This window comes from Acanthochromis polyacanthus, chromosome 10 (assembly GCF_021347895.1).
Source record: "Acanthochromis polyacanthus isolate Apoly-LR-REF ecotype Palm Island chromosome 10, KAUST_Apoly_ChrSc, whole genome shotgun sequence".
Classification (NCBI taxonomy): Eukaryota; Metazoa; Chordata; class Actinopteri; family Pomacentridae; genus Acanthochromis; species Acanthochromis polyacanthus.
The window spans coordinates 16,368,641-16,381,414 of NC_067122.1; the positions used below are offsets into that span (position 1 = coordinate 16,368,641).

General features: G+C 38.3%; 1 protein-coding gene across 1 annotated transcript; it reads left to right on the plus strand.

Annotated features, from left to right (window-relative positions):
* The first annotated feature begins 1,052 nt into the window (after positions 1-1,052).
* On the plus strand, positions 1,053-11,864 carry zgc:153018 (Transmembrane protein 179-like). The gene is made up of 4 exons (XM_022196710.2): positions 1,053-1,567; positions 2,814-2,951; positions 4,181-4,259; positions 8,733-11,864. The coding sequence occupies exons 1-4, from the start codon at positions 1,245-1,247 to the stop codon at positions 8,928-8,930; spliced, it is 738 nt and encodes a 245-aa protein (XP_022052402.2). The 5' UTR covers positions 1,053-1,244; the 3' UTR covers positions 8,931-11,864.
* The last annotated feature ends 910 nt before the right edge of the window (positions 11,865-12,774 follow it).

The following is a 12,774-nucleotide window of genomic DNA, read 5'->3' on the forward strand; positions in this document are numbered from 1 at the left end:
CTGAGAACAAAAATGATGGTTTAATAATAAATAAGTCAGCATTTTCTTGTCTCCGTTTGACTGACTTCATTAGTCCCTGAAATTTTTTGGTAAGAAAAAAAAGTAACTTGAATGTATTAAGCTACTTTGGCCATATTGCTGTAGCTTAGCTTGCTACATTTCTGTGGGTCATAGCTTCAGTGTAGTGAAGCTTGATTTAACACTGAGTAGCTGGTAGCTTAGCTCATTACAGTTTCCAAGTAGCTTGCCCAACACTGTGTATGTCTTTATATGTCTCTAATGGGAAAATGTATCCAGCTTGAAATATCACGCTCATGCAGACAGCCACAGTTAAATATACTAAATTTAACTGAAATGCGACTGAAAAACTATCATTACCATGAACAGATGCTGTAGTTTTTGATTAAATCCCATTGTGCTGCCTCAGACATTCACAGGTGCACTACATGTGGATTAACCCTGCAACTAAAAAAGTCCCCACCTTTAAGATGTATTTAAATGAATGTTGTCTGCAGAGATGAAAGTTCTGAGAAAGTAGTCAGGCATGACCTCAGGTTGACATTTACTTTAGAGGAGTGAGTTTGTTTTGATGCAGTGAAGCATTATTTTATCGTAATTTATTTCTTGGCCATAATTAATAGGCACAGCAGATAGGAAAGTAGAGAGAAGCATACGGGGTAGACATGAGCCATAAGCTGGAATTGAACCCAGGCCACTGCACACATGGGTCACTTACTCAACCAACTGAGCTATCCAGGTGCCCATTTCAATGTAATTTCAAGAATGAAAACAGGAAACGTGTTGAACAGAAACAGTAAGTCAGACTTTTAGGACCAAGTGGGGACTATTTTCTCCTGTTAGCGTCACGTTAAAACTGCAGCCATAAGTTGTTTGTGGAAATTAATAATGGTTTTTGGGTTGTTCAAAACAAAGATAAACATAATCAATGAGGTTGTAAATGCAGAAATGACATGTTTTTAAAAAATAAGTCTAATCAGCTTCATAAACTGTATGTCTTCCTCGTGTTCATTATTTTGGCAGCAGTGTATGGTCTGTGGATCTTGGGCGGAGTGATCCCTCCTCTCTCCTCTTGCTCTCTGTCGCTACGTGCGGATAGTTGTGTAACGGCTCGGTCTCCGCCCTGCAGCTTTAAATACCTTCACACCGGGGCCGTTGCATGGGTAAATACACGGGGGTGTGTTGGTACTGCGGTTTGTTTTTCCACTCTGTTCTGTTTTGCTAACATGGAGCTGGACCGGCGGCTGCTGCTGGCCCACTGCGCGGCTCACGCCCTCTCGGTGGCGGCGGGTCTGCTGGTAGTCGTCCCCATGGCGCTCAACGGCTCCGCGTTCAAAGGCCGCTGCGCCCTCTTCTCCACCGGCTACTGGAGGACCGAGGAGCGGCCCGAGCTTATGGGGCAGACCGGGGACGAGTCCCGGCTGGTGGTGCAACAGTGGGGCCCGCCGGCTGCCTGCCAGTTCGGCACGTTCGTGGGTATTTTCACGGTGCTGTACGGAGCCGCGCAGGGCTGGAGGTGTCTGCTGTATCTGCACGGACGACACGACGAGTGAGTGACACGCAAACGCACGGTTATCTTTACAGTGGCAGCACTGACCTAAATGTACTTCTGATGCTGCATTATAGATGAAGTAATACAGTAGTAGTAGTTTAACACACATACTGCCAAAAAAAAAAAAAAAAACCAAACAAAAAAAATACACGTTGCACCGCTGTTTGCAGGATATTTTAATTTCCTCATGCAACTGTATATTTTTACTGCAATATTTTTGTACATCTGGCACTTTACGGTGCATTTTTCACTGTAGTACTGTTTTACTAATGATATATTTTCAGAGTCAGAAGTATAAGCAGTACAGAAAATACAAAGATAAGCCTAAGTAGAAAAATATGTCCTAAAAATAGAAACATGACAAAAAATATATGCATAAAATGTAAAATGAACATTTGCCAAGAAAATAAAACTGTATACAGTGTTATAAACAGTGTTATTGAACCTTATAGAATTTTCACATTAAAAGCTTTTTGTGCATTTCATAATGTAGTACATTTTTCTTACATTATTTACAGATATTTCTGCTTATTTATTTGTGGTCATTTAACTCCTTCTGCTTGGTTCTCTAACAGAGTTTCCCCCTGTCCTCTACAGTCAATGAAGTATTTCTATTCTATTCTATTCAATCCTTTATGAATGCACATATTTATATATGCAGAAAACCATAATTCATATATGACCAAAAACAGCCTAAAACTGTATACAAACATGAAAATACCTGCTTGAATTTTTTTTTTTTTTTAAAAAGAGCTGAAAATTTGATTTACAGTCTCGTCCACATCAGTTGTGGAGCGTAGCAGTGCTCCAGTGATTATTATTGTGAATTAAACGAACATAAACTTTAATAAAGTGGAGTGGGAATTAATATTTTTAATGGTTGGACTCTCTTAATACCTAATTTTATGTGATTGATAGTCCAAACGCCAGATTGAGCAACATTCTGTGTCTAATTTGTTTGTTTTCTGTATGTTTCTGTTGTTTTTATACCTGATTTTATAGCTTTAGATGACTTATTGGTTAATCATTTCTGTAATAATGACATTTTTAAATATACTTTGCCAATAAAGCTGTTACTGTCAATATTTTAAAGCAGGGAATGTGTGTTTATCAATTATAATTTTAATATTATCATCCAGTCTATTAATTGATGCTCTTGTGTTAGCTACATAATCTACTGTACACATAGTGTCAGGCTGATGTTTTTAATACTAGTCAGTCTGTTTCGGGTGTTTCCGTCCAGCACCCTGTTCTCGTCCTTCCTCACCGTCGTGCTGAGTGTGTGCGTCCTCTTCCTGTCTGGAGGCGCCAGCGTCCTCGTTTCTCTGGGGTTCAGCTCCTGGTGCGACACTGTGACCAATGACAACACGCGACCCTACAGGTACGTCACCCGAGTCTCGCACAGTGATCTGTCCTCTCTGTGGGGAATCTGTGACTGTGTCTACGGCTACGGGTCCGTAGCCGTAGCCCACAGGCTACGGCACTTTCCATTTGCCAGACAGATACGGACCCGTACGCGAGTCAAGAAGCTGCTAACCACTGCAAACTGTTGAAAGGTAAGCAAAGGTTAAGGTTAGGGTTAGTGTTAGGGTCAGGTTTAGGGTCCGTACCTGTCGTACCGATGCTACGGGTCCGTACAGCTAGCGTCTACCGAGAGTCACGTGACCAGATCTCGCGTATCTGATTGGCAAATGGCAAGTGCCGTATCCGTAGTCCACAGGCTACGGGTCCGTACCTCTAGCAACAACCTTTGTACTAAATAGGCAGTAAATTTGGCGGACATCTGACTGCTCAACCTTCAGATCAACCTCGATCTTTGTAGAGCTTCTTTGGCACGTCACTGTCCTCATCACAAACCTGTCACTTAAAATAAACTATTATGTAAGCAGAATATTTTAAAAAAATAAAATCATGATTTGTACTGTCATATCTGAATTTTTTGGTACATCTGCTCAAGTTTTTGTCAAGTGTTGATGTTTTACTGTTCAAACAAGTGAAATCCCTGTTTTTTCACCCTCGTGTTGTCCTGCGGGTCAAAATTGACCCAGTTTAAAGTTTGAAAATTTGGGGGGGGGAATATATATATATTCTGATGTCTACATTTCCAACATTTTTGGGAAATCTTTGAACATTTTTTTGTTGGAATAAAGTAGTGTTAAAAATGTTTCTTTAAGAACAGTCACATCAAAACCAACCAAAATCCAGCGAATTTCACTGGATTTTGGTTGGTTTTTATGTGACTGTTCTTAAAGAAAATATTAGAAGTTTTACTGATATATATATATATATATATATATGAAATCACTTTAGATATTTTTTGGAAGACTTTTACTCATTTAAAAAAATATTTACAATGATTTTCTTGCCAAATTTCGGTGATTTTTTAAAATAAAACTTTTAAGGGAAACTTTAAAGGAATTATTGGAATTTTCTTCCTGAAGGTTTTAAAAATTTTCAGGAATTTTGGGATTTTTTTCAGACAAGGAAACGATATTTTTTGGTGGCCGTGAATGAGGACAGCAGGAGGGTTAAATCACGTCTAATTGTGATAATGCTGTTATAGTGTAGATTGAGATCTGCTCTCTTCCCTTCATGTTTGTTTGTGTTCAGCTGTGCAGAGTCCCAGTCTGTCCCACTTTACCTGGACGTGGACACTTCGTCTTTCTACACAGAGCTCAGCCTGGCTCAGGTAGGACAGCTGGAATAAACGCACAATTTGTACAATATAACACCTTAGTGACACTAACTTTCATCCTGGCCTCTTCTCCCAAAGCTTCAGCCAGACTTTCCCTGAAATTTCCTCATCAAAGCTAAAAAAAAAAAAAAAGGGATCATCCATCTGCATTCCAAGCTAAACAAGTCTGTACTGCTGCGGTTATTATTCCACAAGTCATATTTTCTTACAATAAAAGTTGGACACAGTAATTGAGAGGGTGTTGTGTGCCGCACATTTGTTGTTTGGTGCAGATAATTTTGTCAAGCGTTTAAGTTATTGTTGGATGCAGCTGTGAAACACTGAAAACAGTGTTGTATAAAAGAAATCCTCTGAAAGTGATTAAAAATCGGAAAAAGATGTGATACAATACGCATTATTCCTAACAAGAAAACTGGAGTCACAGGATTTTAGACCTGCTGGAACAGCACAATATAATGAGATAAAGAATCCACAGAAGAATTCAAAACACATGACTTCTAGTAGATTAGTCGACTTTGTTCCCGGTTGGACTCACTAGAGCAGGGGTGTCAAACTCAGTTCCTGGAGGGCCACTATCCTGCATCTTTTAGAGGTTTCCCTCTTCCAACACACCTGATTCAAATGATCAGCTCATCATCAAGCTCAGCAGAAGCCTGATCACAAGCCTGATCATTTGAATCAGGTGTGTTGGAACTGAGTTTGACACCCCTGCACTAGAGATTGACGTATGAGTGCAAAACGGTCATCTAAAGGTGGTTGTTTTACGCAAAAAGGATGCATCAATGCTTCCAAGTAAAAACTGATTGTTTTAACTTTTGAGCCCTCCAACATCATTTGATATGTGGCATCAGAAAAACTGGTGTGCACATGTTGTCTTCATGTTCAAATTTAACAACATTCAAGGCTTGTTTTGCCTTACTGAATGTTTTCAAATGCATTTACTTTTTTTCTGTCTTCAAGAGTCAATAATTAATCATCTGGCCTCTGCTGGAGACATGCAATCATTTAGACTGCTGGAAACCAGTTTTCTCTGGGTCCTCGACACATTTCAAGGTTGTAGGAGTTAAAATTCTGGAAATATTAAACCCTTAATATACACCACCAGTCAAAAGTTTAGACACACATTGTCATTCAGTGCTTTTCATTCATTTGTATTTTCTACATTGTAGATTAATACTTTTTTTGTTTACAACATTATTCCATGTGTATTTTATAGTTTTGATGTCTTCAGTATTAATCTACAATGAATAAAGTAATTGAATTAAAAACACTGAATGAGAAGGTGCATCCAAAGGTTTGACTGGTAGTGTAGCTTCCAGGTAGGATGGTTTTTGAGGGGGTGAAGACAAAAATTCCAACGTCTGAAAACATGAAATTCTGAAAAATTGTCAAGGTGTAGGTACACACGTGGACAAAATTGTTGGTACCCCTCAGTTAAAGAAGGAAAAACCCACAATTCTCACTGAAATCACTTGAAACTCACAAAAGTAACAATAAATAAAAATTTATTGAAAATTAAATAATCAAAATCAGCCATCACTTTTGAATTGTTGATTAACATAATTATTTAAAAAAACAAACTAATGAAATAGGGCTGGACAAAAATGATGGTACCCATAACTTAATATTTTGTTGCACAACCTTTTGAGACAATCACTGCAATTAAACGATTTCTGTATTTGTCAATGAGCGTTCTGCAGCTGTCAACAGGTATTTTGGCCCACTCCTCATGAGCAAACAGCTCCAGTTGTCTCAGGTTTGATGGGTGTCTTCTCCAAATGGCATGTTTCAGCTCCTTCCACATATGTTCAATGGGATTCAGATCTGGGCTCATAGAAGGCCACTTTAGAATAGTCCAACGCTTTTCTCTCAGCCATTCTTGGGTGTTTTTGGCTGTGTGTTTTGGATCGTTGTCCTGTTGGAAGACCCATGACCTGCGACTGAGACCAAGCTTTCTGACACTAGGCAGCACATTTCTCTCCAGAATGCCTTGATAGTCTTCAGATTTCATCGTACCTTGCACACTTTCAAGACACCCTGTGCCAGATGCAGCAAAGCAGCCCCAAAACATTACTGAGCCTCCTCCATGTTTCACCGTAGGGACAGTGTTCTTTTCTTCGTATGCTTGGTTTTTGAGTCTATGAACATAGAGTTGATGTGCCTTACCAAAAAGCTCCAGTTTGGTCTCATCTGTCCAAAGGACATTCTCCCAGAAGCTGTGTGGCTTGTCAACATGCATTTTTGCAAATTCCAGTCTCGCTTTTTTATGAGTTTTTTTAAGCAGTGGTGTCCTCCTTGGTCGTCTCCCATGAAGTCCACTTTGGCTCAAACAACGACGAATGGTGCGATCTGACACTGATGTACCTTGACCTTGGAGTTCACCTTTAATTTCTTTGGAGGTTGCTCTGGGCTCTTTGGATACAATTCCAACGATCCGTCTCTTCAATTTGTCATCAATTTTCCTCTTGCGGCCACGTCCAGGGAGGTTGGCTACTGTCCCGTGGGTCTTGAACTTCTGAATAATATGAGCCACTGTTGTCACAGGAACTTCAAGCTGTTTAGAGATGGTCTTATAGCCTTTACCTTTAAGATGTTTGTCTATCATTTTTTTTCGGATGTCCTGGGACAATTCTCTCCTTCGCTTTCTGTTGTCCACGTTCAGTGTGGTACACACCTTTTCACCAAACAGCAGGGTGACTACTTGTCTCCCTTTAAATAGGCAGACTGACTGATTATGAGTTTGGAAACACCTGTGATGTCAATTAAATGACACACCTGAGTTAATCATGTCACTCTGGTCAAATAGTTTTCAATCTTTTATAGAGGTACCATCATTTTTGTCCAGGCCTGTTTCATTAGTTTGTTTTTTTAAATAATTATGTTAATCAACAATTCAAAAGTAATGGCTGTTTTTGATTATTTAATTTTCAATAAATTTTTATTTATTGTTACTTTTGTGAGTTTCAAGTGATTTCAGTGAGAATTGTGGGTTTTTCCTTCTTTAACTGAGGGGTACCAACAATTTTGTCCACGTGTGTAATTTTTAGGAACCCCTGAGAGGCCACTCAGAACAGCGGACAGCAGATCAAACTTAACTTACTACAGTCTTATTTACACTCACCAGCACACACAAACAGAATAGAGGGGATGGGGTCAGGCTCCAGAGAGCTGCAGTCCAGGGGGCCCTCATCAACCAGTCGGGGCAATCCAGGGAGGGGGAAAAGGGCCATGCCCTTGGCTAGGGCAGCAGGGTCCAGTCCTTCACACAAGGATGACGGGGGGAGACCGCTGGCTGGTGAGCTCTCTGGGACTCGTGCATCTCGAGCCTGTCCTCAAACTGAACAGTACAATCCCCCGTCTCCTGCCGTGTGAAGCCGGTCTTCATAGCACCAGATGGAAATGTGCTCCAGGTGTGGGGCTCCCACAGCTGCGACCAATCACTGATCAACAGCTGCAGAGAGCCCCACAGACCGGCAACACACCGGCAGGGGAACGAGCGGCCGAAAGGGGGCGAGGCTGAGCCCAACCTATGACAAAAATCTGCCAAAATATTCCACAGAACTTAGTTTTGAATCTAAAATACCAAATAAGTAAACTGAACAAAATCTGAGAAGGTAGAGCAACATCGTCACTGATTTATGGATGAATTCCTTTCCAGAGCAATTTTTTCAGCTTCTCTTCTGTGACATTTGGCTCAAAAATAGGGAGCAGTGTTTGTTAAAGGCTGCTGAAAGCATACATATTGATTAAATTATGTCATTGGGCCGTTTTTTTTATAACTCTACCATGCTAATCTAAACATATGAAGTAAGCCACATGACACTTGCTGATACAGGCTCTGATTCAAGACTGGAGATTCAGTTGTGATCATAATTACAAATGTCACTGTGATTTTAGCTCTTCAGTTATCCCCATTTCTGGGCAACAAAAAATATTGTTTCTTTGTCTGAAAAAAATCCAAAAATTCAGCAAAAAAATCCCCAAATTTGTAAAAACCAAAAAAAAAACAATGCAAAACCTTCAAGAAAAAATTCCAATAATTCCTTAAAAGTTTCATTTAAAAGTTTTGTTTTAAAAAATCCCCCAGATTTGGCAAGAAAATTCATGTAAATATTTTTAAAATAAAGAGTAAAAATCTTCCAAAAAATCCTAAAAATATGTAAAATGATTACATATATGCCAGTAAAACTTCTAATATTTTCTTTAAGAAAATATTATTAAGAACTGTTCTTAAAGAAACACTTTTTTTACATTTCTTTTTTTTTCCATCAAAAAATGTTCAAAGATTTCCCAGAATGTTAAAAAAATGTGGACTTCAGAAGTTTCACTGTGAAGATGTATATTTTTTCCACATTGTCAAACTTTAAAACGGGTCAATTTTGAGAGTTAATTGATAATTGAAGCAATTTCTATCCCTCATTATGTGCCTGTTGAGTTTATTTCGAACGTCCGTCCATATCTCCTCAGGCGTCTCTGTGGTTCGTCACGGCTCTGTGGTTGATTCAGTCCATCCTGGCCTTCCTGCGGCTCTACCACTCCCACAGCCAACACATCAGCGGCCCCTGTCTGCCCCGAGAGAAGGAGCTGCTGCTGGGCCACAGTCCGTCTGGCAGCGGCTCCCCCTCACCTCCACATCCTCCAGCAACGCCCACCGTCTTAGTCTAACCGGGAGGGCACGAGGTAGTGGTACAAGGCGTCACACTTATGTTGTAATTTACACCTCATCCTGTTCACTATCACAACTGATAACATCCACTCTGCAGTTCTTACTTCCTGTTTTGATATTATGAATCGTCTTGTACAACAGCCAGAATTATTGTGTGTGTTTGCTATCAACCAATAGGCAGAGAGAAACTGCAGCACAGAAATGCCAAAGATCTGTTGGAAGTCTTTATTAAATTGCTCTCTGATGGCCACATTTCAGGAATGAAAGGTTTTCTACTGGATGATCTGTTCAAATCTTAAATGTCAAAATGCTATTGTCCTTTAATATCCATTATCATTGGGGCTATATTATATAATTGGGATGAGCAGAGCCAACATCACTCACATTACTTTGCTCTGCCATCTGTTTTATAGTCCGTCTATAAAAATCTAAACGCCCACATGCTGCGGTCAAAGAGTATTTCCACATTCCTCAAAATCTCTTCTAGCCTTTTGGATCAATATTTATTTAGTTCTCGGAATGATAAAAAAAAAAGATTTTTAATACGTTTTCCAAGTTGTGATTGGATTTTCTGTCCATATAGCGATAAATGATGCCAGATCATCAGATCATTTACGATTTCAACAGACTGTTAATATCCAATATTATCAGTAATGCAAGAGATTGGTTCGGTTTATAAGATAATGTACAAAGTAGGTTTGGATGTGGTTTCACTTGCAACTAAATTTAATTTTTTTGGAAATAAAAAATCTGGCACAGGAAGCTGATTTATTTTTGAATGATTTCAGAATTACATAAATTCAACATTGTGTATTTACTTTGTGCGACAGACGATAACAGAAATACATTGTTTTGTATGAAATTATATAATAATATTAACATCCTTAAAGACAGATAAAGACTTAAAATAACTTGTTATAATTTTGGTTTATGGTGCACAAATGAATTGAAACCATAGGTCATTTCCAGTTACATTTCTTAAATGGAGTTGCAGCTTGGAAAACTGGTTAAACGTGTTTTTAATCATTTTGTTGTTAGACAAGTCTTTGAAAAGGAAACAGAACAGCCCTTAGTGTTGTTCATCAAGCTTTCTGGTTTTTCAAAACTCTGGGGTATTTATTGTTCAGTTAAAGCTGCAGGTGGCAGAAATGTGGAAAAAGCTAAATTTAAAAAAAAAAACACACCAGAATGTGAAAATGTACAGCTCTTCCCTTGCATCACTCCTCTCTCTGTTCTTCCACCAGACAAGTAAAAGCATGTTTTCACTCTTCAGACACACAAAATAGGTCAAGTTAACAGTAAATTAATCATTTTCTGCTTCACACACAATTGTAATGTTCCTTCATCTCCCTTCATACATTTACTAAAGCCTGGAAACAGAGCAAAGAGGAGGTTCAGGAATTTACTTTACCTCTCCAAACACTTGAATTATAATATGCTGAAAAGCTGGAAAATAAACATTTTTCCCAGTGATGCCAAAAAAAACGCTTCCTACTACAGCTTTAAATCTTAATAGGTTAGAAACGTCTAACGTGGCATGAAAATAACAGATAACACTAAAAACTAGAGGTAAGCTTATGAAGGTTCAAAAAAAAATAGCAAAACAGCCGTCAGAATTAAGAAAGCTAAAATGAGCCAAACCATTTACCAGAGAGTTTACAGTAGAGTTGAATTCAGTTTGAGGTACAGAGGTCTTTAATGTGTGTTTAGCAGCAAACATGAAGGCTTCGTTTCCGTGTCTGTTTCTATAGCAGCGGGTTCAGGATGTGTCTTGTGATCTGCAATTATGGCTGAAAATGAGCCGCGTGAAATCAGTTTTCAAAGATGTGACTGACGTTTGTTCAGAATGGCTTTATAGATAAACATATTGCCAATGATTTAAGTGATGCTTAAAGAGAAAAAGATGATGAGGTAATGTTGAGTCCAGCATGTGAAGACGTTCATGTGTAGCAGTAAGTGGTAGGAAGGAGGCAGCCTTTAGGACTCACGTCTAAAATTAAACACCAACTTCAGGCTAAACTTAACACTGTCTTCTGGCACAAAGACAAAAATAGAAGCTGACATCAGATTAGCTGCAGTATTCAGTGATCTAATAACCATGGTGTTACTTAGAGCTTATTTTCTGTCATGTTACTATGATTTTGTGATTCAAAGCTTGATAGTTCATTGACGTCACTGATGACACTGCATTAGCCCAGATGGTGTTTTTTATTCCAGCCTGTTGTGCTCACACAGTATTTACCATGCATGATTGTTTACATTCCTGCTGGAGCTCGACATTTTGCACAGTTGTGTCCTCATCAGGGAGAATACATGTTTGTTCTGAGTGTAATATTCAGATGGAGCACTGAGATGCTTTTATTGTGAAGAAGCATGTGGTGAGAGTGTGACTGAGCCACCATGTTCGTGAAACAGGCTCACTGTGTGAGCATGACCCGAATGTTCTGTTGTGTAACAGGAAAAATGGCAGCTGAGCTTCTCTCTTCTTGTGACGATTTTCACCATGATGCTGTTTGTGTGGACGCAGCTGCTTGCAGGGCCTCAGCGAAGCAGTTAGATCTAAACGTTCAGCGATCAGATAGTTTTTACACTGAGAGAGATTTATGTGGAGCCAAGCGGGGTCAATTCAGAGGCAAGAAGTTCTTAACTTTGCTGAGTTTTTGAAACAAATGATTCAAAGAATTTAAAGTTTCTCCTGTTGTCATCGATTCGAGCAGCTGTAATGACACACAGACAGTGGAGCAGAAAATCTGAAGTAGAGAGACAAGACAGCGCTGTCCTATGAAGCTACTGTAAAATATGAAATGTTTAGTATTTGAACTGACTGTTGTCTTGCTTTTTAACTCCTATACCTGTTTGTTCTCATTCATATTCATGTTTTGTTGTTTTTATTTGTCTTGTTTTCAAATAAAACACTTCCTATTGCAAAAGAATGATGTCTTACAGTTTCCTTTACTGTCTTTTCAACCTGAAGTGTCAATTTGATGCTGAACCTAAGTGAACTGACAACCATTTTTTCCACTTTTCTTCTTTTTCTTAAGTAAAAACCCCAAGGATGTGTGCTTTACTATTATAGAAGACTAAGAATACCATTTGAGAACCTGGAACCAGTTGTTTCTTTTTGATGACTAAGAAATGTATTTATTTTACTTTTCACTTAATTAGTAAATAAAAAAAGCATTACATTCACAACAGATTGGAGTTTGAGATCTTATCTCATCGGTGACTTTCTCAAACGTACAATAGACTAATGGAGCAGAACCTGGATATTGCCAGAAATATGTGTCTCCTGAAGCTCAATTTGAACTGACTTTGAATTACAGGAACCAAATTTGAATGCTGAAAACTGGTTATGGAACTGAATTCTATTTTAGTGTCATGAATTAAGTTTCAAAATATGTAATTCAAATTAAATTTTAACACAATTGCCCAAGTTGAATTATTTAAAGTATGTGATAAAAATTCAGTTTTCAGTTTCAATCTAGTAAATTCAATTTCAGATTATTTAAATCACAGTCACTTTATTTTAATACATTGATTCAAAATAATGAATTCCATTTCAAATCATGTGGCTGAAATTCAGTTTCTAGTGGCTCATTTATCTGTCCATACATAGAATATTTCAGATTTTAAAGATTTCTTTAGCATTAAAGCAATTTAGTGATAGTTGTCAGTAAATACAGTAGAAGGTATCAACAAATTAACTATTAATATCTATTAATCTATCTATTAAGATATATGAATATTATTTTACAAAGTAAATTAATTTGAATGTAAATAAATATAGACAAAAGAAACAGCTAATCTTTCAGTCACTCACAGTGGCTAAAGTGTTAGGCTAAT

Coding starts and splice junctions, on each gene's coding strand:
- zgc:153018 (XM_022196710.2), top strand. CDS start 1,245: ATGGAGCTGGACCGGCGGCTGCTGCTGGCCCACTGCGCGGCTCACGCC. Junction 2,952..4,180: donor GACAACACGCGACCCTACAG/GTACGTCACCCG, acceptor GTTTGTGTTCAG/CTGTGCAGAGTCCCAGTCTG. Junction 4,260..8,732: donor CAGAGCTCAGCCTGGCTCAG/GTAGGACAGCTG, acceptor ATATCTCCTCAG/GCGTCTCTGTGGTTCGTCAC.